Source organism: Cololabis saira, chromosome 15 (genome assembly GCF_033807715.1).
Source record: "Cololabis saira isolate AMF1-May2022 chromosome 15, fColSai1.1, whole genome shotgun sequence".
In the NCBI taxonomy this organism is placed as follows: domain Eukaryota; kingdom Metazoa; phylum Chordata; class Actinopteri; order Beloniformes; family Belonidae; genus Cololabis; species Cololabis saira.
In genome coordinates this window covers 30,825,330-30,853,064 of record NC_084601.1, presented here as the reverse complement: position 1 = coordinate 30,853,064, position 27,735 = coordinate 30,825,330, and the positions used below count along the sequence as shown (strand labels likewise).

Sequence of the window (27,735 nt, the reverse complement as noted above, 5' to 3'; positions counted from 1 at the left end):
GAGACTTTACAAAGACCCCAAAAAGGTGAAGAACCACTGGTGTGGGCCGTGTTTACACACTTGAGTGCATAGTCGAGTTGCCGCGATGTGATTGGCTGGTTAGAAATCTAACGAGCAGGTGGACAGGTGTACCTAATAAATTGTAGACTTTCAAAGAAGTTTCAGGATCACCGGGGGAAATCATTCAGGCAGAACAGCATCCAAACCAACAAATGTAACCCGACATCACCTCCCTTACAGGTTTCTCTCCAGTAATCGTTGTGAAACAGTGTTTGATGGTTTGTTTGGGTAAGTAGGACAGGATTTCTTCAGCAAACAAAGAAGCATCTGTTGCAGGAAGCAAACAAGCAGATACAAAACCAATATCATTAATATGTTTCCCTTTATAAAAGAAACAACAACCTCATGACCACTTTTATTGGATTATAGTGATGTTGTGGCTGATCGAGTCCTCAGCTCTGCAGAATGTTTTAGTCTCTGCTCCAACACGCCCGACTCGGATAGTTACAGAGCAACACGACATCAAACGCAGCTGTTGTGTACAACCGAAAATCACCTTTAACTTTATAGTTAAACGTCGTTTTGGGGGGTTTTTGTGCATTTTTTTTGGAGTGAAGATGAGAATTTAACAGCTAAAATCCCAAATAAAGCCGTGAAATTCTCATTAACTTCCATCGTCCTCTGAAAAACATCCATCTAATTCTCTGATTAATTTCCTTTTAGTCCAATAGAGTCAAAAAAACCTTTACGATTCGTCTTAAATCCTTTATAAAGCTTATAGGCAGAGCCGGTTTAGTCAAAGCTGAACCATCTCTCTAGTAAAGCTGCTGTACACCAAGACTATCGAGGCCCTCCCATGATGCACTGGGCTTTTCCCTCACTCGCTTTTACTCTTCTAGTATAACATTCATCATTATAGGTTATAATCCGTCTGTTGGTCTCTGTTTTTTCTTTCCACCGTCGCCTGGAGCTTCCTCAGGACGGAGGATTATCGGAGATGTGAAGCCATTAATTGTTACAATTACAGATGTATTCAGACTGGATTAGGTTTAGTTTTCCTCCTCAACAAAGACGCGACTTTTGAATTGAACTGAAGAAAAATATTTCTTCTTGTTTTTAAAAAATCCAAACAATAATTTGGAACCTAAATATACCAAATGTGTGACAAACTCTCTGAGTTGTGAAGGTGTTGTTCAGACAAAAGTGCAGAAACGTTTCTCGTTAACATGGACGAGCTGGTTAATTAAAACAGCTGATTAGTCTCCGCTCGATGGATCTCAGCTCGGTGAGGAACAAGCACTTTATGAGAAGTGACTCATTAAAACAAACAATCGTTTTCAAGCAGATCTGCCGTTCTTACTGACTAATTAATCTGTAAATGTGGAAAACAAACGTGTTCTTCTGGGTGGCAACGCAGCGGGAGGCGGCCGCACAAGTGGAGAGCTGTGTCTCTCAAACCACTTTCCTCATTAACAACCCTCTCTTTCTCTCCTTTCTGTCTCTCTCTCTATTTCTCTCTCTCTCTCCATCTGTCTTTCCGACTGTCTGTTTCTTTCTGACTCTCTCTTTCTGTCTCTTTCTATTTCTATCTCTCTGTCTCTTTCTATTTCTCTCTTTTCCTTTCTCTCTTTCTGACTCTGTCTTTCTGTCTCTCTTTCTCTCTCTCCGTCCGTCTCTTTCTGTCTGTCTCTTTCTCTCTTTCTATTTCTCTCTCTCCCTCGTCTGTCTCTTTTTCTGACTCTCTCTCTTTCCATTTCTCTCTCTTTCTGAGAGAGAAATACACAGTGTCCAGAGCAATTCACTGCAAGGTGGAGGCCGAGCAAATGAGGCTGGGAGCTTCTATAATTAGAGGTGCGTTCAGGAGCCGGTGCGTTCAGGAGCCGGTGCGTTCAGGAGCCCTGCGGGCACCACAGAAGCTCGGAGCCGACCTCCTCACGCACTAACCGAGGCCTGCCCGGTTTCAGGGAGAAACCAGCACAACCCCTCCCCTCCACTATCGTCTGTAACCCGAGTCCGGCCGTGACCCGGGAACCTCGGCCTGCCCTGGATGAGGTAATGGTCCATGTGAAGCGTCTGACCGGGAGGAGGAAACCCCCCAACAGAACCACGACCCCCGTAACCTCCAGCTATAAATGCCGGTTTACAACCATGTTCAGGAGCCAAAGAGGCTGATACATGTTTCCCCAAGACACTTTCTTCTCCTGGCTCTGCAGTTTCAGGGATAAATGAACGTTTTAGTTGGTGGAAACTAAACAAGAGCAAAATCACCAGTAAATATCAGAATACTGGACCGGTTGAACCAATAAAACTCAAAATGTAATGATTTTTCAATTAAAATCAGCCGATGCAGACGTGAACAAACAAAGAAACACGTTAACGTTTTTCACAGAACAGCAAAGACGGACATTTGTCCAACCCATAAGGTAAAAATAAGTAATATATGTTTAAAAAAGTTATAAGGTGAAGAATCAAGCCGTCCTGCAGCCTCTGCTATCAGTCACTGCACTGCTACGTTACAGGAAGCAGCTCCGTTATTTTCAAAGATGCAAGTCTCCTCATGTCTTTCTAAAAATGACTAAAAGGATGACTGGAGTCAAATATGATGAGCTTTTCAACCACTTTACTGTTTCAATTCACCGCTAAAACCACCTATTAGAAATAACACAGAATCGCTTACCCTACCTTTAAAGAAAAACATCACATTGCATCTTGTTCTGTGGTATCAACTCACTAATTAAAAAAAAACAACTTTCATAATCTTTTTAAAGCCAAAAAAATAAAAGAAAACTGTTAAAACTGAATAAATCTTAGCTCTTAAATGCTATTTACATTATTCCTCTTCATATTTGCACATCGCAGAACAGGAAGAGCCTGGCATCTCCTCAGCATCCACACAAACACCAATCTGCAGCTGTGATTATACCAACAACTGCTACCAGATCCTCCACAACCGCGCCCTTATTGATTCACGCGTAAAGCCACAAATATCTCACATTTTTATTTATTTATTTACAGCTCTCTGGTTCACATTTCGCTCACTGGGCGAGATGACTTCCCTCTCAGGTAATGCGAGGCTGGAAAATGTCACCACACCCCGACGAGAGCGTGAAATCTGGCCTCATCCGGACGCATTTGGTCCTAAAAGCAGTTTTATCCGCGTCAACACCTCACATGTGTTAATTAAACCTGACCGACGTCACCAGGGTCGGGTTTTATGTTTCTGCTGGTGGGATTCAGCCACGGAACACTGGAAAGTTTAGGAAGGAAACTCCCACTGATCCCGGATAAAACTGGAGATATTTTGATATTAAAGTTTATGATTATTCCCTCTCGTGCGCGCTCCCGTCATGCTGGTAATTAACAACAGATTCGTCTAAGGTTCGCGGAGATAAGGCCTTTTCCTGCTCCGGACAGGCTCGGAACCGCCGGACACTTACCGGTTCCCGTCCCCGGCGTACAGGCGGGTCCGTGTGCGGGGTCCTGGGTGGCCAGACGGAGATGAAACCCCCTGATAAACCCGACAGTAATAATCTCCAGCAGAGGTAAACCCTGGCGGTGACGCGCAGCGTGTCGCCGCGGAAACCCCACCCCGTGACGTCACGGCCTTAAAATAAAACCTGTCAAGAGAGGGAGGAAATGTAAAATATTTAATAATATTAAATAAATATATAATTTAATAATATATATATATATATATATATATATATATATATATTATAATGTATTAAAGGATAGCCCCTTGAGATGTGCCTTCTCATTTTGAAGGTGGTCCCAAGAAAACATACATTACAATACATCCAGTACTCGAGTTGTAAAAAGAAATCAGGGGGGATGGTGGATTTTATCATATGGGCAAAGATAATTTGTGCTGATTAAAAATAATATAATATATTACAAATAATAGCAGTGACCAAAACACCTGCAGAAATACTGCAGGAATGACATAGCAGCAGTTAAATGCAGCCTTCTGTAAGCTTTAAATATCCACTGGGCTTACATCAAATACATCAAAACACAAAAATAAAAAACATTTTTCTGAACTTATCAATATGACTCTGTCCTTCACAGGATAAGTAAAATGGATCACTGCAAAAACTCAAAATCTTAACAAGAATATTTGTCTTATTTCTAGTTAAAATGTCTCATTTTAGTAAAAAAAAAATCTCATTACACTTAAAACAAGACTCATCCCTGGAAAAAACAACAATTTTCACCTGTTTCAAGTAGATTTTCACTTAAAATAAGTAGAAAAATCTGCCAGTGGAACAAGAGTTTTTTGCTTGTTATAAGAAGATAAATCTTGTGCCACTGGCAGATTTTTCTACATATTTCAAGTGAAAATTTACTTGAAATAGGTGAAAATTGTCAAATAACTTATTTTTCTGGTGTTATTTTTCTGGTGATGACTCTAAATGTTGAAATAGCAGTAAAACCACATTCATTGATGAAATGACATAAGGGATGGAAAGGGGGGATGGCAGTTTTACAGGGGGATGATTTGGACTGTTTTTATTTCAGGGGGGATGCCATCCCCCCTCATCCCCCCTCAACTCGATTACTGAATACATCACATTACAGTATAGACATACATGACATAAAACAAACACAGACATCTTGCTCACCCCTTCCCACACACAACCCCTACCCACATAAGTCTAGTTACAAAATAGACAAATAACCGGAACAATTACATGAATATAATATAACAGAGGAAAACAAATAGAAAAAAAGGACTAAAAATACATAAATAAATTAAAAACATAGGCAATTTGTTTTAAGATGAGAATATAATGACAACTTAAAACAATGAAAAGAGGTAATAGAACGCAAAAAGAGAGGAAGATTATTCCAATCTGATGGAGCTTTAAAATGAAATGTTCTTTTACCAACCTCTTTTAAAATTCTAGGAACAAAGAAAAAGGGAAAATCCATATGTCTGAGTGAGTATGGAGAGTTATATGGAATCATGAGTTCTTTTAAATATGGAGGACAGTGAAATTAAACACATTTAAAAAGGAACTGAAGCCAGTGAAATTGCCGTCTAGATTTGGGTTGCAACCAGTTCAATCAATCAAACATAAAACAATGATGTGTTCTGAAAGGACAAAGTAACACAAATCTACATAATGAATTAAATAATACAGTCAGAGGTTTCAGATGGGTATCTGGAGTATTTTGATAAACAATATCTGCATAATCAACAAGAGGTAGTATGAATTGAGAAATTAACCTTTTTCTGACAGGAAGTGTGAAACAGTTGATTGAACGGTAAAGTGAAGCAAGACAGCCATATGCTTTTTTAACAGTATAATCAATATGAGGTTTAAAGGTAAGTTCCAGGTCAATCCAAAGTCCAAGATATTTGAATGTGTCAACTTTATCAACAAAAGATATAATATATAATATAATAATTTAATACCGGTAATTTAAATACTGAAATATTTACGCTAAATTCTTTATTCACAAAAGAAAATTTGCTGGTGCTACTCCTAAATTTTAATCAACTACGAAAAGTTTTTCCCAGTATCCTCTGACTAACCTTTTATTTATAACTGTCTTGACCTTTCCTTATTGTTTTCTATGCATCTGATTCTATTCCTCATACCTGTTTTATTTATGTATTTATTTTATTCTCTATTTATTTACTTACTCATCTTTATTATAATTGTTATTATTATTTTAACTGTTACCTTCATTATCTATATTATGACTTCTTATTCATATTAGATATGTTTTAATCATTGTATGTGCTGTTCCACAGCACATACATACATGCGTTTGTATAGCAAGATTTGCTAATAAAAAAAAACAAAAAAACATTCAGCTAAAAAAAAAAAAAGAGAGGGAGGAAACCTTTGTTTAATAATTTAACTATATATTTTATTTTAATATTGAATAGATTATGCCACCCTCAGCTCCGGGATGAAATTATAAATTGTGTTTAATAAACAGGGCAACCCCTTAGTGACGTCACCATAACATAACCCCCCTCTTCTGGGTGGAGGCGATGCGGAACTGGGATTCGCTGCAGTTCCTCCACTGGCCGCTAGAGACTGGCTCAAAAAAACGTGTTACAGTGCAGAAATAAACATATTTACAACCTGATTAAACAAAACAAACATTTTTATTTTTATTCTTATTTATTTGACATCTCTGCTACAGCCCTGGGCCCTATCCACCCAGCTGAGGTGTACTGCCTTTAATGCTTCTCTCTCTCCAACGTTAACACGTTGGTGACTCCTTACTTCACTGTATTTTGTGGTACTGTACTTTGATGTAGTATGTAAGCGTCTTTGAGATCTTTTAAAAGCGCTCTATAAATAAAATGTATTATTTTTATTATTATTATTATTGTGGTTGTTCTAATTTTATTTAAATTGTTCAGTTATGCTGCAATACTTAAGTGACCACTTTCTTTTTCTGTTGTCTGTCCTAAAAGAAAAATGTATGCTTAACTCTTTGTAAATGTTTTAATATAATTGTATACGTCTGCGAAACTCAATAAAAAAAAGTTGAAAAAAAAACAAACATTTTGATCCCAATCGTTTGTCACATCTTAAGAGGGGTGAATTATATGTATCATGCCAGGATAATTTATTTAAACCAATTAACTTATTACTTATATGATTGACATGGCTGTTTGTATTAATCCAGCGTTTCCTAAACGTGACAGTAATGTTTGATTTCCCCTTTGAATCAACAAGTCAAACTGTACATTACATCACATGTGGTGGGCGTGTCCCGAGCAACATGGCTTCAAAATGTGTCCCCAATTCTAATCTTTAAATGGAGACCCATTTTGGATTTGCATCCAATGCTTTTCTGTTAAAATGCTAATCTTATCAGCTCAGAATATTCCAAAATTGCACCCTATCGTTTTTATTATACATAGAGTCCTTGTTTCCTCCCACCGCAGGTGAAGAAACTGCTGTTGTTCATGTTTGTTTTTAATATCACTAACATTTTGCTTTTTTTCTATGGCTGGTCAGTTTGAAAAACCGGGTCACATGACCTAACCGGTCATCCTTGGGACAGTTTGGGAAACACCGACCTCGTGTCAATCAAAGTAAGCCCTGAATAACTTGAGCTCCTGAAATAACCGGCCGTGGCTGCTTGAGCCGACCTGCTGACCTACCTAGGGTCGACAGTCGGAGCGGGAGCTCCTCCTTTCAAATGTCATTTCAGTGATGGCATCAGGAATGACCTGAGCCTTCAGTCAACACGCTCGGCGCCGCCTGGTCGTAGCCGAGCGCCGTCATTGGACCCGGCCGACCCACAGCCAGGCGTCATTACCGCCTGCATCATGCTGTAATACAGATCTGCTGTTGTGTGATCTAATATTGACTTTAGGCTTTATCTCTAGCACACAGAGACTTCTCCGCGTTGTCTGAATCTCCTGATGATACTGGAGACAATATTTCAAAGTCTTCACAATGTTCAGAAAGTGTTTCATAATTTGAAGACAGATTACATGTATATAAATATCTCTAGGAAGGGGACATCCCCGCCCAAACTACGTCATTCTGTCTGCTGACAGAAAAAAAAATAAACAGAAAACACAATTTTTGTTTCCAACTTATCAGCAGTTTGACTCTTGTTTGTTTTATGAGCGAGATTCACAGAGGAAGGACCAATTAGAGGCCCGATGGCACCGCTCAGTTATGTGTAACCCTTCAGCTCGCGCCGAGATGTTTGGTAAACAAGTCTCACGCGCAACAGAACAGGAGACGGACCACCAGAGCTTAAAAAAGCTGCAGGTCTCAGTTCAGGGACAGACTCGACTGTGTCCTGGGACGGAAACGGATTTCAGATTTCATTAAATTACTGACTGAACTTTTATCTGTAACTGAAAGTCGAGGAGACGTGTTGGTGACAGACAAAATTATCATCAGCTTTAGTCACTTTTGTTAAGAATCAAAAACAACCTGATTTTAGTATTTCTGTTGTTAAACTCTGATATATTTAAACCCTATCCGACAAGCGGGTGCCCAGTATTCATTTTTGGTATAAAATGGGTCCAAATTATAACTTTCCCACGAATCTTTGCCCACGTTTAGGCGTCCAAACACTAAGTTATAAATGTTGCACAACTATAACTTTGTTTAAAGTTGCAAATATTTACTTGGTGTCTGGTGGGTTTGGCAAGCTTAATCTAAATGTGTGTGAGGAACAGGCTCCTGAAAAATGGTCCAACTATTGTGAATTTTAAATATTTACTGCCCAAGAATGTCTTTGAAATGCCAAACAAATTCAACGAAGCGTTAAAATAAATAAAATCTCTTAAACGTTGACAAATAAAATGACTAACTTTACCCCTTTTCCACCAAACCGGTTCCAGGGCTGGTTCTGGTTCTGGGTTAGTGAGTAACGGCTGAGTTTGAAACCGGGCTTTCTGTTTGACAAAGAACTGGCTCCGGTTCCAAGGTAGCACCAACTCTTTGCTGGGCCAGAGGAAAGAAGCGGAGGAGCTACGTGGACCAAGTCCATATTAGAGAAAATACCTTGTTGTTGCTTCAACTTTCAAACCAATGCAAACACAGTGAAGCAACTGACGTCTGCAGTGACGTAATGACGGGGCTCCCCTTAGCACCCAGAGATATGGAAAAGTAAACCGGTTCTCAGCTGGTTCCCTGAACGAGTTGTGAACCAGAACCAGCACTGAAACCAGTTTTGTGGAAAAGGGGGACTTGTGGTCAGCAAGTGATGCTGCTACATAGTGACTTTAAAACCCTGACTTGTCTTCAGATGTGAAAAAGGGGAAATTAACAAAAAAAAAAAAAAACTATTTGCCCTTTAGGAATAGTGTTTTTTTTTTTTTTAATTTTGAATTAAATTGACATTCCTTTTTGTTTAAAAGCCTTTAAAAAAAAAAAAACCTGAAATTTTTGCAAAAATGTTCAGGAACAAGTTTAAGGATCATTATGACCCTGAAATCAAAACACAAAGTAAAGGAATGATACTGAACAGATTGTGCTTTTAAAATGTTCCTTTGCATGACTGCTATTTATTTCTGCAAGAAACTGAAGTTGTGGAACAAATACTGTCTCAGACAGAGAGACTTCAGCGTGAAAGAAAACCAGAAACACAGAAGTGCATGATTGTAGAAAAGCAGGTTTACTGGAGGCAAACACGAGGAACGTGACAACAAGATGGCTTTCTTCATTCCAGTCATAATTACTGAGAGTAGAAATGTGCTGACGAGTCCAACAGCAACCAGAACTTATGGAGTCTAAGGAATTCCCCTGCAGTCTAAACCCCCACCCCCCCGTCCACCCATCTGAGCGCTCGGGCAGCTCCAGTCCTTCGTCTGGGTGGGAGTGGAGCAGCTCAGGATTCAACCAGCTGCAAGACAAGGGGGAGAGGGGGAGACAGGGTTCTGGTGAATCACCTGCAACAAGTCTGGTCACCAGAAACAAAAACTGGAGCCGATGAGAGGAAGTAACCAAAGAGAAGAAGAAGAAAAGATCCAGTTTGGCTGCCAGGACTCAGTTTCAAGCACACAACTCAAACATCGCACTGATTCAAGGTCCAGAAAACATTCAAAACAAACAAAGCGACAGATACACGGTGACTGGAAGCACAGAAACATCAGAGCATCGATGCTTGAGGGGGAAACGAGACGGGACTCAGACACATGAAGTGAAGGCAGAGCAGCGTGGAGCAGGAGTCGGAAACGAGTCCCCAGAGCGCCGTATCTCAGGAAGCTGGAAACGCCACGGCGTTTCTCACGACTCCCATCGAGGAGGAGGAAACATTAAAAACAAATACAAGAGCACATCTGTCTCTCCCAGAGACCGGTTTTCAGAGTCTCGATGACGTGAACTAATGAAGACTGAAGTCAAAACGTTTCCTTTCCTAACTCAAACTATAAAGTTCTGCTTTTAGTCTCTGAACAAACATCAGACTTCTGATGTAAGAAAGAAAACAACCTCAAACATTCAGTCGCCGTCGCTTGAGGACAAAAAGGATCAAAACATGATTCATATGAATAATGAAGGTTTTAATACAGAGAGCAGGTCAATCGCCCTATATCTCAGTTTTTCTATCTCGATTATTAAAACTCCTGACGGACGATGATTCAAACAGATTTAAACAAGTGAACGAGTCACACGGCTGTTCAGCCATCTGCACATCAGGCCAGACGAGGCCACGCCGCCCCCTGCTGGGCACAACTAAGGTCCGGTCAACTCTCCCCCCGGCCGGCAGGACGGAGACCTTCAGGTGCTCCCGGGGTCGTCATGGAAACTAAATCCAAACATCTCTGCAGCGACAGCGACCACTGATGCTACGGGGGGCAGCGCCGAACCTGATCCATCCCCCGGATCCTGGAGGCCACATTTTACTCCATGACTCAGAAAGGATGGTCTCAATAATCGGAGCCAAGTCCTGCACGTTTCTGCTCCTTAATCCATCATAACACAACCTACGATACGATACGAGGTTTCAAAGCGGGAAAGTTTCAGCTTCACCCGGTTCACAAAAAGCTGCAAAGCTTCAGAGGAATCACTGATCCATCAGATACAGATAACAATGCAGGAGGAAATCCTTCAACGTCTAAGCACTTAAAAATGACACCGACTCCACGTGCACGTCGTTCAAAACAGGTTTGAAATAGTGAATTCAAGTCTAACGGGGACAGTTTCAGAAGAATTTAACTGCAGAGTAAACAGACCTGTCCCACAGGACGTGGTACCAGGACCACAGGTCTCAGGAAGCTGACAGAATTGTTTGAGATTTGAACCAAAAGGAGAAACTCCCCGTTTACCGGCAGACCAGTACCGAGTCCTGATCTGATACCATATCAATCCGCAAAACAAAAGCAGCAGCTCTTTTCTTTCCCGTCCAGTAGAAGTAGAACAGTAGAAGCTGCTGCAGCGCTGCCTTCACTGTCCAATTGTAAATATTTGAGTCCACTTCAAGTCTGCTCTACCGATGTGGCCAGCTCCTCCTCAGTGAGGTAGCACTGGCTGCTCACTGAGAAGAGTGAGTACGATACAAGCCTTCCAAGTCAGAGTCTACTACAGTCTTTAATGTCCCCTGAAAAAAAGTTGCTAGGTTTGTCTTTAAAGTCGTTTTTGGGGAGAAAGGAAAGAAAAACGTTGCTAGTCCCTACATATGGTGACAAAGTTGGTCACAGTGACGTTAGCTCATGAGCTACAACTGTCACCTACACTCCACCTGGCATAACTGTAGTTGTTAACGGGAGAAAACTTATTGATACACAATAAATAAATAAATTAAAATAATTTGTATAACTAGTATTAAATAATGCAATATAATAACATTTTAAAAACCTGATGATTTCTACCCGATTCCAATTATTTGGAAACCACGTGATCAAAATTCGGGGCCGATCACGTGATTCTGTGACATCACAGACCCAGAAAAAAGGGGTGGAGAGGAGCTGGCTGGCTAACTCCACCTCCTCCAAACGGAGCTGTGCTGCAAATATGTGGTATTTTCAGCAAAAATATCATCAAGAACTCAGAAAATGTATCCACTTGGGGAAGAAAAAGGACGCAACGTGCTCTAAGGTGTCCTAGGAGGAGGAAGTTTAGTGGGATGGTTGGAAAAATCAGAGGATTTACTTAATGGACATGAGAAGAATTGCTGATTAAAGGATAGAAAAGTCCAGAAAGGTGAACGATATGCAGCAAATGTCCGTTTCTAAACACCTCCGGCTCTTCTCTGATCTCCAGCGAAGCGGGGGGGACAGGAAGCAGGGAAACGGGGGAGGAGACAGGTTTAAATGAAGAGCACTTGGTCTTTACAGGCGGCGGCGCGGACGGGGACTTCCGTCGCGGCGGAGAAGGCGGCCATGATGGAGGCGAACACCACATCCGGCTTCTGGGCGGCGTCCACGGCCGTGTGCAGGCCGCGGGCGCTGTAGTACTGCACCAGGGGCGCCGTCTGTCTGTGGTAGGAATCCAGGCGGGAGCGTAGCGTCGTGGCGTTGTCGTCGCTGCGGCGGATGAGCGGCTCACCTGTCACCTGAGAGCAGACGGGGGGAGAGAGACCTGAGAGGACGGACAACGGGACTGGAGGTGAAGGATGTTGGAGGTTCTCCGTCAGCCGTCTTCAGAGTTACTCGTCAGTAGTGTTGTTGTTGTCAGCCTGTTTCAGTTTTAGTGTAGTCTTTCGGTCAAGCTATCATTTTAGTTTATTAGTTTTAGTCACGTTCATTCTCCTTTTAGTCGTGTCAAGTTTCAGTCGACTAAAAGTCTCAGCATTTTAGTCTTATTTTAGTCACAATTGTCCAGGACCATTTTAGTCAAGGATTGTATTTAGCCAAACCCATTTTACAATTCAAACATTATCTTATTATAATATTATTGTTGCCTTATAGACTCAAGAATTCATTCTATCCAGATACAGAAGACTCTAATTTGAGTTTACAACATATACATTTTTCCGCATTTCTGCCCCGTCTTTTTCTTTTTCGACGACACATTTGGTTTTCTTTTCCACGTCTCTGTTGGAAAGTGGTCTCCTCTTCTTCTCCCAGCCCCAGAGAAGATCCCTGCGTTTCTCTATGTAACTTTGTTTTTAACTGACGTGCACCTAGAGCTCTGCGTTAACGCCTTCAGCCTCTAACTCTGCAGTTGCATCTTCTGGATCTGATTCCCCGCGGGCCGCGACTGGGATTGAAGATGTGACGTCACCCAGCAGCAGAACTAAACCATCTCATCTCATTTTGGTAAAAGAAAATGAAGACACATTTTAGCAGAGTTTTTATTTTGTAATCTACATTTTAGTCTGGTCTTTATTCTTCTACTATATTGCATTATATATTTAATTATCGTTATCGTCACCATTATTTACGTTGCGTCTCGTCTTCCTCAGGTCACAAAGGTTTGTTGATGACGATATTTAGTCATAATTTTCGTTGACGAAAGCAACTTTAATCACGGCTTTAGGAAACGATCTGAAGAAGATTTTCTGCCCGTCTCGACTAAAACACGTCGTCAGTTGCTGAAAGTGAGTCATCAGTTTCCCCGAGTCTCCGTTCACACATCCTGAAACGGTGTAAACTCTGGGGTGTGTGTGTGTTTGTTCAGCGAGTACGATAGGTTTCATATCACTGTGTCCTCGGGGGAGGGGGGTTCTTTTTATGAGAATTATAACGCTCCTTTCATAAATAAGCTGAACGTTCATGAATTTCCTTCAGAAACCACAGAACAAGCCGTTGCAGATCTGAATGTCGCCTGGAGGAGAAAAGCGTCACCGTTCCAGAGGGATTTACAGGAACCGGCCTGGGCGTTTATCTCCAGCAGGACTGATCGCTGTGACTTTACTGATCAGCCTAAAAAGATCAATCACGCTTTGAGACGACAGCTGATCCAGAACCCACCAGCTGAAATCCTTGCAGAGGCCAGAAAACTAGATCATAGTCTGGGTCTGAGGTCTCGATCAGCTTCCTGTCCACCACGGATCAGTTTTAAATACTTTTGCTGGTTTAGAAAACTTTAGAGTACTTTACTTTTCTGTGACCGGCTGACATTTCAGGGAATTTCAGAGCAAAGTCAACTTACGTCATCCTTCATGGGCTCTTTGGGAGGGTTGAACTCTTCGTGGTACGAGCGGCCACTGGGCTGATGGATTAGTCTGGTGGGGGGGCAGAGGATGGGTTAGTTAAACATCACACAGTAGAAATAGGAAGAAATAAAAGCAGCAGTAAGTAAAAAGGTTTTTAACCTTGACTTAAAGCAGCCCTGATGCATTCTGGGAGTCTTTTCTACAGGTGAGGAGTATAAAACAAGGTGTCTATGGGTTTGATCGAGGTAAATTTAAGACTTTTCAATACAATTTTCAAAGACAACTTAAGACCAAAAAGACAAGTCACTGAGAAATCCAGTGCTGGGGTTGATTTTGCCAGATCTGGCTGACAGGTTCCAGCCCAAACGTGATGCAAAACTCACCAAAATAATGAAAAACCAGCCCGAATCATACATTCTCCATGTTAAAACTGTAAATTATTAAACGCGTTATAAATATCAGCTTCACAACACCACTAAATAGTCCCAAAAAATGTTCAGGCTCCAAACAAAGACTACAATTAAATTGAGTAAATTAAATCAAATAAAATATCAGTGAGTTTATTGTATAAATTTCAACTTTTCTTTGCCATAATGGCAACCTTTTTTGTGAAAAATTTCTCCCAAATATTTAGTAAAAACCAGGAAAAGCAGCCCAAATATATATTTTTCAGCCCAACTTGGCAACACAGATTTAGACGCTCTGCAGGAGATTCTCCTCAAAACTGTGAAATTAACTTTTTAATGATGACTGGATACATTCCCTCTAAAATTAAGACCCTTGGATTGAGATTTAAGACAAATTAAGACATTTAAAAGGCCTTATTTTTAGCAAAAATGGAATTTAAGACTTTTTAAAAAGGACCCGCGGCCGCCCTGATAAAAGCTGATCGCAGCCTCACTGTGTTTGGGTCTAACTCTGGGTTCAAGAAGTGGGCGTTGCCCTGACGACCCGAGGGCTCTGATTGGTTCATCGTGGAAAGAAAGAAATCCCCCGGAGCAGAGGAGGAGGAGGAGTGATGAAGGTCTGACAGCAACAGTGACCCGTGGACTACTTTTCTGTCCCTCAACATCCCACATGACCCCCCCCCCCCCCGTCCTACTTGGCCTGAAAGCGACATATTTTATCCTCCTCAGAAACGAGGAGAACTCTTTATAAAAGGTGAGTTTGTGCTTTGTAACGCCGGCTGAAGGAACAAACACACGATGTTTTGTGAAGGGTGAAAACTGAAAAATGGGGCCCAGAAATGTTTTCAGGTCTCCTCCCACCTGAACGTCTACAGACAAGAAACAAGGAAACGTGCAGCTGTCTGCAGAACCGGGTCAAGTTTGTGCCCAAAGATGAGTTTGATGACTCGGTCAGAACTTTCTCCAAGTATAGTCTTGTTTCCCTGATATCTGAACGGCTCGATAAGCAGCAGAGACGCACCGTAATACTAATAATCGACGCCTCTTCGCCGCTGCAGGTCAGAAAAACATTCACTTAAATCATCTCGTGGTTTCTGAATTCGGGTCCTACCTGCCGCAGATCCGGCGGACCAGCAGAGAGTCGTCAACGGCAAACTCGATCACAGAGTCCAGCTTCTCATGTCTCTTGTCCAACAAGTCGTCCAGCTGGAGAGAGACACACACACACAAAGTTAAACGTATAATATAATAACCAGCACAAGAACAACTTCCTCTTATAAAAAAAGAAAAAGATTCCTGGTAAATGAGACAGATTCTAGCGGCCCATGATTGGAGGGTCATGACGATGAAATGATAATACATTAAAAAATGACACCAAATTATTAACCAACATATAATCATAAATGTTTTATTTTCAATGTCCTGGTAACAATAACTATATTTGTCTTGCTCAGTCCGACTAGCTCAGGTAGCACAACAGCGTTTGAGTGCTCAGTTCTTCCCCTACTGAACATGTCAACTGTCATTTTGTTGTTCCTTCACAAATACGGTAATAATAGTCAAGAAAATACCATTAAAATGCCTAATTGTATGTAAAATAGCATCAAAAAATGTCACTGCTGTGTTGTGCTGTAACGATTCTTGTCATGGGGCCGATAATCCCTGGCGGCGCCCCCGACCAGGAGCTGCAGTCTCAATCAGCTGTTTCACACAATACTTCTCAATATATTAATGGAAACCGTCCAAAAGAAGCTCTTTCACATGCCTTAATAATACCGGCCCTGCGCCGCAGAAAACACACAAAAGCTTCTCGTTTATGCAAAGCATCAGGTCAAAGTCAGAGCTGCCACCTATTATTGTCACTTAAACATCAGGGTTTTTTCGTGTACCTAAGTGGGAGGAGATTAGATTCAGCGTTAACTGGTATGATGAAGGCATCGGCAAAGTGACAGACATGCCCACCGCCAGCGGGAGGGCAGCATCGACTCTCTCCCGCACCGCCATCACCTGGGACAGTCAGACTCTCAGAGACTGTCAGCCTGAGGGAGGAACAGTAACTTTTGCACCGATGTCTCAAAGTCCCTCAGAATCTTTTTCGCGTTTTAAGCGGCTGTGGAGTGAGAAAACAAACCTCAAAAGGAGGGATGACGAGGTTGGTTTTATCTGGTTGCAGCTTTACAACAGCTCACCTTCAGAGTCGACACCTTCGGCCTGATTGCAAAAAGCAGCGAGCGACCTATAGTAAGGTTAATGATTGCTCTTAAAACACTGCCAACTAATCTCGTTACTATCATAAAACCAATATGCAATTTATGACCTGGTGTCATGTTGGAGCTTAGAAACTGAAAACAAATTAAGCCAAAAATGAAAGCCAACACACAGCACCTGGAGCGGTTCATGGACCCCTTTGCTTCAGATAAAAGAGTTCAAGGTCTGTTCAGATAAAAGATCGAGGCTGTTTGAGCAGTTTCAGCCTCTTGTACTTTGTTTGCCAACGTTTACTGAGAACGTTCAGCAGGGCGATGCCGCGTAAAAATGTTTTGCTCTTGGCGACTTCATGTTTCTTTTGTTTTTTTTACTAACGGACTCCTGTTAGTTCTGTTTCTACCTTACCGCATGTTCCCTTAAAAAAGTGTCATGGCAGCCTCTCCACAGGGGTGCCCCAAGGCTCGACACTTGGGCCCCTTCTATTTGCCATATACAACTCATTCCAACCGCTTCTCATCCACTATGCAGATGATACACAATTCTACCCATCATTCCCACCAGATGAACCCACAATATCAGCTCGTCTCTCTGACCCGTCTTCATGGATGAAGAATCATCACCTCCACCTTTAACTGTCCAAGACTGAAGTCCTGGTTTTTCCAAGCCCATTATTGCCTCTTCTACTGTCAATCCCAGTCCAGACTGTCCTTTCGCATCCTTCCTCAGTGGGGGAGGAAGGCGAAGACGAGAGCTGAGTCGTCTTCTGTCAAGAACTGCATTCCCCCTTTAAACTTCCTGATCTGCGAGTGATTGTTGCCTCAGCGGCACTCATTTAAAGACCATTTGCATAAACGTGTCTGCTAAATGTAAAGATTTATGGACATATGAACCCATTAAAGCCACTCCAAGCACTTCTGGCTACGTGTGAACACTGATGCAAAAAAAACAACAAAAAAAACATGAAAGCAATAAATTAAATCCTCACCATCTCGGCTTGTTTGACGGTTCGGGGAAATCCATCCAACAGGAATCCATTGCTGCAGGCAGGAGTCTCCAGGTTCTTGTCTATGAGCTCCACGACCATTTCATCACTGACCTGAACGCACAAACAAACAAAACCAAGCACCTCAAAATTATGCAATGACATTAGCTCCCTAACAGAGGACGGTGTGTATGTGATGATTCAGTCTTCTTCATATTTAGGAGACACAGACTTTGATGTTCATGAATATGAGCTGACATACAGAGAGTCACAAGGTGTTTGAAAAAATAGAAATCGCAGACATTGATCACATGTGGAGAACAAGAAAAGAAAACGGACGACACAAATGCACAACTGTGGATAAACCAGGACTAAAGTTTAAAAAAGAAGAAAAAAAAAAAAACCCTCAGACATCAAACCCCCATGTTTCCTCTGGAGGAGGGAGGCGAGATGGATATTAGGACCATGCAACCCAGACCAGACTAGAATAGACACAACCAAAGGTGAACATACGGTTGTGGCATGTGCGGGTCATTTCCTGCAGTTAGCCGACACAAGGTGATAAAAAGTTGTGCTTATTGTGGCGGGCCGACTAAGTCATGATGGTTTTTAACAAAAAATTTGTTTGAAGACAAACTAATAGACATCCAGAGATCTCTAGGGACACATGTGAAGTCATGAGAACCTCAGATTAGACAAAGAAAATTAAAAACCAGGCAGCTTAAAAGTAGATCTGAGCCCTGGTTAAATGACACTACTCGTGCTGTCAGACGCGAGTGCCGTAAAGCTGAGCGAAAGTGGAAAAGGGACAAACTGCAGGTGTCTTTTCAAATTTTAAGGGACTGCTGGCGACTGTATCAGACAACTGTGAAAAATGCTAAAAGGGAATATCTGTCTAATATTATTCTTTCAAACTGTCACAAACCACGTGTTTTGTTTAAAACCATTGATTCAGCTCTTAATGCTCAGCAGACTGTCAGTATAGGGGCCTCCCCTGCTGCTTGTGAAAAATTTCTTCACTTTTTTATGGATAAGGTCTCTTCTGCTAGGGCTCTCATTCCACTCACTGTTCATGACCCCTCAATCTCTGTCACCTGCTCTGCTGTCTTTCACCAGTTTGACCCTGTGACTCTGTCCGGTTTACAGGTGATTGTTGGTCAGTTGAAGCCCTCCGTTTCTCCAAATGATGCTGTCCCTCCTCGACTATTTAAAGAGGTTTTCCCCACCGTTGGAACCTCTGTTCCTGCAGTTATAAATAGTAGTCTGTCCTCAGGTGTGGTCCCTGTACATTTTAAACATGCAGTTGTACAACCCCTGATTAAAAAACCTGGACTAGATCCTGCAGCTCTTGCCAATTTCAGGCCGACCTCCAAACTACCTTTTCTCTCAAAAATCATCGAGAAGATAGTTTGCAGTCAATTAATGGCCTTTTTGAAAGACTACAATATTCTTGAGGTATTCCAATCCGGTTTTAAATCTTTGCACAGCACCGAGTCAGCCCTTTTAAGAGTTTTTAATGATATCTTTTTAGCCACAGATTCCGGTGACTGTGCTATTCTTGTGCTTTTAGATTTAACTGCAGCTTTTGACACAGTGGACCATAAAGTTTTAATTTCTCGCTTGGAGCAGTGGGTGGGCATCAGGGGCATAGCAATGGAATGGTTCAGGTCGTGCTTGGCAGACCGAACCTTCTGTGTCAGCCTTGGCGACTGTGTCCTCCTCTGCTCCTCTCTCTTGTGGGGTTCCGCAGGGCTCGGTCCTCGGCCCTCTCTTGTTCTCCCTGTATTTGCTCCCGCTTGGCTCCATACTTAGAAGCATGGGATTTTTTAATCATTTTTATGCAGATGACAGTGAGATTTATGCCCCTCTTAAAAAGAAAGACAATTACTCAATTACTGCCCTAGTTAAGTGTCATGATGACATAAAGGCCTGGATGTCTCTGAACTTTTTAAACTTTAATGAAAAAAAGACTGAAGTGATGGTTTTTGGTGGCACCGCTGGATCACCCCTTCCAGATCTGGGCTCCTTGGCCCAGCATGTAAAGCCAACCATCACAAACCCAGGGGTCAAAGTGGATGCAGCTCTCAAGCTTGACAGCCAGATCAGGGCGGTTGTCAAATCTAGTTTTTATCATTTGCGGCAGCTGGCTAAAATAAAGCCAATTCTTTCAAGACGGCAGCTTGAGATAGTAATACATGCCTTTGTCACCACTAGGCTGGACTACTGCAACGCCCTTTATGTGGGGGTTAGTGCTTCTTCCATCTCCCGTCTTCAGATGGTCCAAAATGCTGCAGCACGCCTTTTAACTGGCACTCGCAAATATGAGCACATTTCCCCCATTTTAGCTTCCCTCCACAGGCTGCCCATACAGTCTCGGATTCATTTTAAAATTCTTATATTTGCTTTTAAATCCTTGAATGGTCTTGCCCCGCCGTACCTCTCTGGGCTTCTACACCCTTATTCTCCCAGTCGCTCTCTCAGGTCAGCTGATCAGCTGCTCCGGAGAGCCTAAAACTAAGAGGAAGCTCAGAGGGGACCGCGCCTTCGCTGTTGCAGCTCCAAAACTTTGGAACAACCTGCCTCAGCAAATCAGACAGGCCTCCTCTCTGTCTGTTTTTAAATCTCTTCTTAAAACCCACCTTTTCTCCTTGGCTTTTAACACCTAGCAAGTTTATTTTATCCTTTTATCTTCCATTTTATCCTTTTTATTCACTTAACTTATCATGATTGTTTTATTTATGTGCCTTGTGCTTTATGGTGTGTTGTCTTCCATTTGCCTGTCCAGCACTTTGGACCATGTTGGTGTTTTTAAAGTGCTTTATAAATAAAGTTGACTTCACTTGACTTGAAAGAAGAGGAACAGAAATGTTACCAGCTTGCCGGCATCCATGGTCTCCTTCAGCCTCTTGCCGAGCTGGGAGCCCGACGCCACCATGGCCCTCAGCATGTCTCCGGTGGCCAGGTGGCAAACGCAGTACTTCTCTGCCAGCCGAGGGGCCTGCAAAGGGGGGACAATTAAAAAATATGGTCATAATTAAAGCTTTGTTTGACTTCAGGTTGAGACGATGACACATCTGAAGCGCAGGCTGCAGGAGGCATGACAAGGTTTGTTTATTCTGGCTGGTTTTATCTGCTTGCAGCTTTACAGCAACGCACGTTCAGAGTCGACACCTTCGGCCTGATCACTCGTGATTAACGGCAGCGTTTCAAACATGCGTGTTTCAACAGGTTTTTATTTTCCTTGGTGCATCGATTCAACGAACTGGATCCAATGCCAAAAGAAGTTTGCCGGGAGCCACAAGCTCCACAGAAGTCACATGTCACCACCCAACCACCAAGCCCAGACACAGTCGGCTTTCCACATTCCAGCGGGTTTGCTTGGTGGATCTTTACAAAGCAAAGAAAGAACAGAGTTGATATTTTACCACCACGTCCTTTTGGGCTACATATTATTTCCTATATCAATTTTTCAGTCAGAAAAAAGTAATTAAAACACATGAGATTAAAACCACCAAATAATAAAGTCCAGTTACACAGCGTGACCCACAGACTGCCGTGGACCTTTTAACACAATGATACGCAGGCGAGACAAGAGCACGATTACAAAGGTCAAGAGCTTTGACACAGTTGCAGAAAAGTTTCAACACAAACCCTTCTGATTTACGTAACTGAGAAACTGACTAAAGACTGTTATGAAAGACAACGCTACATGATTTGTAAGACTGAAAGACTGAAAACGTCTACTACTGCAGCCACGGTTGGATGTGGACGTTCGGGGTGGGCAAAAATGTTGACATGGCAATATATTGCAATACTTTGCCGGCCGAGTCAATATTCAAAATTTAAATAGATTTTTTTTTTATAAATCATGTTTCAGACAGGTTGTAAATCCAGTATGACTTTAGTCTTAATTTCATATTATGTAAACAATATGAAAAAAATATGCAAATATGTTGTAACTTTAGTTTTTATAGTTACAATATTATATTATAATGCACTGACTGAAATCTTTATTTTTCATGTGCAGTGAAATTTGTCAGTTTTCTTAAACCAATTTGATTTTGATTAAGCAGCACTGACATGTCCATGTTTATATAGAAGACATTAATACTGAACACATAACATTGAAATGTGTATTTTCTGACTTCATTTTGTTTTTTATAATTTTCTGTTAATTTGCAGACAGAAAATATTTTTGGGAAGTGGATTCAGTGCAGTCGATAAATTTGGAATTTCTTCAGTGACACAGAAATTTGTTGATAATTGCAGAATCGCTGTATCGTGATATTATCGTTGGCAAAATATCACGATAGTAATGTATCGTGAGGTACCAGGTGATGCCCAGCCCTAGTGGATGTTAAGCTGAAGATTTTCTCATTTCGTTTCCTGCTCTGTCACACACACCTTTTTCTTTGCTTAAAACAATATACAGCCTTTTCAAGAGATTTTCCTTAACATGAAAATTACATTTTAAATAGGAATTTGTTCTGGTTTCAAGTGTGCACTTTGGTGAACAATGCTGCACTTTCATCCCGAATAATACCGCCTCGGACGGAAGCCTGACTAAGACCATTCAAGGACTTCGAGAATTAAACGCTAAAATGAAGGAACATTCAGGGGCTGAACGTGTTCGGACGCTACAAAACCTTGGTAGCCTCGGCGCTCACATCCATAGTGGTGTTTGCGGCTATCCTCAGACTGTGTGGCTGCTGTTGCATTCCGTGTCTCTGAGCTCTGCACAACGTAGGTGCAAACTGCAATTTGACGGCTGCCGGAGACATGAAACCGCTAGGTTTCCTCGTCAGTTCAAACCTTTTAGGCCAGACGAGGATGCCAAGAAATTAAACCTAAAGAGGAGTGGTCAGGGTAATGTGTTCTATCTAATGAATAAACTACTCACTTTTACCTCCAATAAACTATATGAATGACAGGAAATTACTTTTGATACTCAAGTACAGAAAATGTGAAATACCTTAAGACTTTTTACCAAGTAAGGTTCTAAAAGGTAAGATACTTGCACTTTTACTCTGTTTAAGTATTCTTCCAAGACTGTGTGAACTTAACAGGCAGCCTTCTTGGTGACCATGTTTCATATTGCTGAGCCCCAACAGGTGGCTGCTAAGAGGACAAGACTGCACAGACTTGTAGAATTGTAAACATCTTTGTGTAAACGTCTAAGCTTCTTTGAGAAATAATGTTTTGTTTGTTCCTACTAGAAAATGGCCTCAGCACTGCAGTTATCATCCAGGTGGCCCAGGTGAGCATCAGGTGACGCATCAGCACCATGGACAGTAACAGCTTAGTCCTGGAGCTTGTAAAAGACAATGGATGTAACCGTTTTAATTGATTTATTCTGTTGGTGTTGATTGTTTGTTGCTCTGTTTTGTCTGATATTGTTTTAACTAACTGCTGCCTCTTGGCCAGGTCTCTCTTGAAAAAGAGATTTTAATCTCAACGAGACCCACACCTGGATAAATAAAAGGACCATAAATAAATAAAATCATCTCCTCAGTCGTGTTCACGTTGAAAAGATGAGATAGTTGTTCCAATAATACTGTAAAGCAGCAGACACGACCAACACAATAAATACTATTCAGCTAACTTAAATGCTCTGGTTTGGATGGAAAAGTTGCAGCAGCATTATTATTATTATCATCATTATGTTAAGTGTGCGATTTCATGCATGTAATTTCAGCCCCACCTGTTGGTCATTTACAGTTTCCTCCGAACAAGCGAGCTGCCAGCTACGCGTCTTAAGGTGCTACCAAACCACTTTTTCCAAACAAACAAGTATTTGCTTCCTATTCCACTCAGTTCTGCTGAAGTCAGACTGCCAGTAAGACTTGGGCGGGTATTTCCAGTTTGGTGGGGATCTCTGGCTTTAACAGATACATAAGTCAGAGCTCATCGCTTCCTGCCTCAGTATCCATTAACCCAGGGCTCCAGACTGCGACCAAATGCTCGCATTTTGCGACCAAAATTTGAGTATGTGCGACTGAATTTCATGTCCACTCGCACACGTGCGACCAGTAAATTTGCCAGTGTTTTTTTTTTTTTTTTTTTTTTTTACACGTTAAACGTGGAAGGAGTGCCTCAATGAACCCCCATATTTGCAGGCCAATGAGTGTGAAAGGGAATGAGTTGGGGGATCTATTTATTTATTTATTTCGTTCGTTTAATTTCACCAGCTCAAAGCAGGTATTACGCCCGGACGACATTTAATGCGACACAACTCGCTGCCCCCGCGGTGCGCACATAAAGTTAGAAGAAAGAGGCGGCGGGTATGTTTGGTTTTAGTAACATCATGCTCAGGCCATGAGTCTGCAATGGCCCAGACGGGAGACACATGTAGCTCAGTGCTTAACTTTTATTTTTAATCCACTCTATATTCTTCTGGTTGTTCTCCGATATGTCCCCCCTCTAAAGCCTGATTTATGGTTCCGCCTTAAATCGACGCAGAGCTCTGCGTTGTTGTAACGCGGAACCATAAATCAGCCTTCACCCGGTACATACATAGGTTTCTCTAAACATCTGTCCCCGCTACAGTTTTAACTAAAAGAAAATGTGCTCCAATACAGCAGGTCTCATAATTTTATTTTGAACACTGCTTAAAATTTGCTTGACACAAATGAAAGTTAAATTTTAACACGTGGGAAAAACACCTAACCTTTTAAGTCATGTGTGTTGTCAGGTGTAATGGCATTTTTTGGTTAGAAATAAGAATATTTCTTGGTAAGATCCTTAGTTATTTGAGTGAAGGCAGTGAATTTGGCCAACTGGTGTAAGTTCAGGGTTTTAGTAAAGACACAAGTAGGGAAATGTTATTGGCCAGTACCCCCAATATTTGTACATTTGTTAAGTACTGTGTTTAACAGTTACATTCATGGCTGAAAGGTTACTAAGCACTTTGTTACCAAGCACTTTTTTTATCATGTGAATGTATGTTTTTTTTATATATAATGACAGCAATGGTGCTGTCAGTTTACTTTATGTTGCGGCATCTTTAAAAATGCACAATAAAATGTAACACTGCATTTGAAACAGCACATTGTGGTAATTCATTAATCTATTATGAAATACGTATTACTAATACACTGAAATGTAGTAGAAATGTAAAAATTTGGTTAGCGTGTCGATAAACGATGTGTGCTCCTAAAATTTCTGATTGTGCCCCTAAAAATTTTCAGTTAGGGGCTACTGTGCTCCTAGTGAAAAAAGTTAGTCTGGAGCCCTGCATTAACCACTTAGCTCCTTACTCTGGACCGCCTGTTCTTCTCATCTTCCATTCATTATCTTAGATTGTTTATATGTTGCTCCTGTTGCTGTTGTGTTACTACATCCATTTACCTGTTTCCATTTTTTTCTACTGCCTGTAAAAATGTAAAACATCTACACATCTAGAAGAAATGCTCTTCCTTCTGGGGCAAACGGGTGATTTTTAATGTTTGTGGCAAAACCGCCCACTTCCCGTTTCATGGCAAGTGACACAGGCCCCGTCAGACGTCCATCCAGGACATTTTGTGTTGCGGGACAACAGTTTTGTGTATATTGAATACAAATATCAGGCAAATCTGATAAAGCACGGCGTAACTACAGGACATAATGTGACAAAAAACCATGTCCTTTAATCAGGATGTGGCGCCATGGAGTTCATCCAAGATTGTCATATCCACTTGTTCAGCATGGAAGCATCATTAAAAACGCAAAGATTTTGGGTCAGATTGGTCAAGGCATGTGCAAATGACTTCTCCATTCATAGCGAGACATCGGACTTTGTCGTCCACTGGCGGCGACGCCCTCTGATGAAAAGTTACAGTTTTCACCGCCAGTCATCTTCAATGTCTTAACTGCTGTTTGGCCAGGTTTGAGATGTATCGACTCATCTTGCTTGGAGCAGGGATGAATTTCCTGTTGCCCACAGGTGGCGCTACAACCGTTCCTGAATATTCCACCGTAGATGTCTTCAAGCTCAGGCTAAAATCATACACATCAGTTGTGGACCAGATCAAAGAATGTATTGCCGAGTTACAGCCAATTGGTGTTTCATGGCGAGTCTTCAAAATGACCTCAAACTTCGCTGCATCATTACGGTCAAGCCCTCTGGTAAAAACTGAAGCTTCGCAATTTAGCCCCAGTCATGTGTCGAGATTGTACAAACAAAGTTCTGAGCCAATCTGATCAAATCTCTGGGGGGAGTTTGTTAAAGTACGAAGCCTGGAAATTACCAAAATAAAAAACAGTGAAATTTAGGGAAAGGCAAAGAAAAAAAATGCCAACTGAGAAGATCTGCATGACTGAAGATCCAGAGTACATCATCAGTTAACAATTATCAGTGACGCAAGGTATTTGCATACAGATGTTTCTGTTGCTGCATCAGCAGCGACGTATTTACTTGTGCATGAGAACGAGACTCAACGCTTCCTGGACAGATTGTGGTGGGATTGATGCTGCTGCTGCTGCTGCTGCTGCTGCTAATCCCTGGTCGTTTGCTTACTGCTCAAAATGTCCAGATGTTTTTATATAAAAGTATTTGTGAATGTTGGAGCAGAATAAACCCACAGTGATGAGTTCTGAGCTTCGGTTAATGGTTTCCACGGCAACCTAAATGACAGCATTTTACATCTGACTCGGGCTTAAAACCCACTGAAGCTTTGTTTCCAATAACTGCTGTTAATTAAAGAAAAAAATATAACTCCAAATTAAATTAATTTCCCAACATAAGCGCCACAAGACTTTCTTGCACATGTTTGTTTTTGAGGAGAAACATCAGGTGGCATCAGGTTGCTTAAAAAAAAAAAAAAAAAAAAAAAAAAGTAGTAATGAGTTGTGGATTTCTTTGGAAAACTTGTATTTTGTCCGGGTGTATCATAGAAGCTGAGTGGAGTTTTCTGACAAGAAAAGCTAACAAAACAAGACGAAAAAATTATGTTGCCTCAGAAAGCCATGAGGAGGAGATTTTTCTATTTTGGTGACAAACTGAGTGAGTGATAAATAATATATATATATATATATATATATGTGTGTATATATATATATATATATATATATATATATATATATATATATATATGACATATTAAAAAAAATATATGTATTTGATATCAAAAATGCAAATATATATATATATATATATATGCTTTAGGTTCCTACCAGCAAAACTGCTTTAACACATTAAATGACATTGACTTATTATGAAACAATGTACAAAAGGAAAGAAAGATATTTAAAAGTTTAACCTATTTTTGTTTCATAATTTAATCAAACTTTTATTTAATGACATCACAGTTTAAAGTGTTTTCTGTAAAAGTAATTTTTTTACTCATTCATTCACACACACAAACAGAAGTTTGAACACCTTCTCATTCAAACGAATGGACTTTTGGTCACGCACACGCACACACGATTTATATCTATTTTCCAAGATAAAAGTTGCAAAGTGCTTCAACAAACATAAAAACTTCATTTTGGACCATAAAAACTGCTTTAACACATAGATGACTTTGACTTATTATGACACAATGTACAAAAAGAAAGAAAGAAATATATTCAATACAACTTTTTTTTAAGTGACGAATTGCCTGTTACGTTGTGTTAATTAAACATTCAACTAATTTGTATTATAAAAATCATTTCAGATGTTATACCTGACTCAGGTGTGACTCGCCAGAGTTGGCATGACTACCGCGCATGCGCACTTCATCACCTTCCGTCTCCTAGTTAGCCGCGTTAGCCCCATTAGCTCGCGGCGTGTCCCCGACTCACCTGCGTCCCTTTTCCGGCTCCGGGAGGTCCGAGCAGGATGGCGCGGATGCCCTCGTGCATGTCGGCTATCGCCTCCTTCAGCTGCGCGCTGGGCGCCATGTCCGGTCCGGGGGAGAAACTTTAGTGAGGTCCTGCGGTTCGACCTGACCCGGTCTGGAGTTGGACTTGAGAGGAAGCAGCTCCGCGTGCTTTAAGCAGCTAGGCTTTAGCCCCGCCCACTCTCCGCGCAGCTCGACATCTGATTGGCTCTCCGTCCCGTCATTCAACTGGAGTTGGAAGCTGATTGGATGACGTTTGAAAAGCGTAGTTTTGTAACTTCCGTACAACTCTTCCACTCATTATAGAACAGTTTTCAACTGAGCATAAAAGAAACAATATAGTTCAAAAATAAAAAATATGACTCTTAATAAAGAAATCAAAGTATTCTATAAGTAATTAAAAAGAGATAATTAAAGGGGGACACATGTTGCCTTCTGCAAACTTTGCTGCTTCAGTTTTCATGGTATTCTGACTATTATTTACAGGTATATTATTGGTAAATACATCAGATTCATTCAAGGGAAGTAAATATTTAGGATATTTATCTTTTTTTATACCTCTGACTGGATATGTACTTTTTGTATTTGTGCCTTTAGTTGAGGTTTTTGTGTTTTGAGGACTGACCTTTGGGTCTTGATTGATTTAAAATCAAGGGATTTCTCCGGCCATCAATTAAAAGTTTCAGAGAACTCATCTCCATTTATCATCAGTGACATTTTGTGACACGGGGCTCCATCAAGCTGCTCTTGGGGGACATTCTAGTACCATTTTTTACTCGTTCCTGGGTAAAAAGCTGAGCCC

General features: G+C 41.3%; 2 protein-coding genes across 3 annotated transcripts in view; both read right to left on the bottom strand.

Moving 5' to 3' along the window:
• The window catches only part of rnf19b (ring finger protein 19B), a 46,601-nt gene extending 43,046 nt beyond the window's left edge, over window positions 1-3,555 (bottom strand). The window contains exon 1 of the mRNA XM_061742117.1: window positions 3,438-3,555. The gene's annotated coding sequence lies outside the window, so the exon portion shown is untranslated. The remainder of the gene's footprint in view (window positions 1-3,437) is intronic.
• Window positions 3,556-9,093: 5,538 nt separating this feature from the next.
• Window positions 9,094-27,088, bottom strand: ak2 (adenylate kinase 2). 2 transcript variants are annotated; one of them, XM_061741367.1, is made up of 7 exons: window positions 26,896-27,085; window positions 20,006-20,131; window positions 17,137-17,247; window positions 15,055-15,149; window positions 13,533-13,605; window positions 11,772-11,991; window positions 9,094-9,342 (listed from the first exon to the last, which is right to left on the bottom strand). In XM_061741367.1, the coding sequence occupies exons 1-7, from the start codon at window positions 26,992-26,994 to the stop codon at window positions 9,335-9,337; spliced, it is 732 nt and encodes a 243-aa protein (XP_061597351.1). In that variant the 5' UTR covers window positions 26,995-27,085; the 3' UTR covers window positions 9,094-9,334. The 2 variants fall into 2 exon arrangements, with proteins under 2 accessions (XP_061597351.1, XP_061597350.1); XM_061741366.1 differs by lacking the exon at window positions 9,094-9,342 and having other exon boundaries at window positions 11,731-11,991; window positions 26,896-27,088.
• Between the last annotated feature and the right edge of the window lie 647 nt (window positions 27,089-27,735).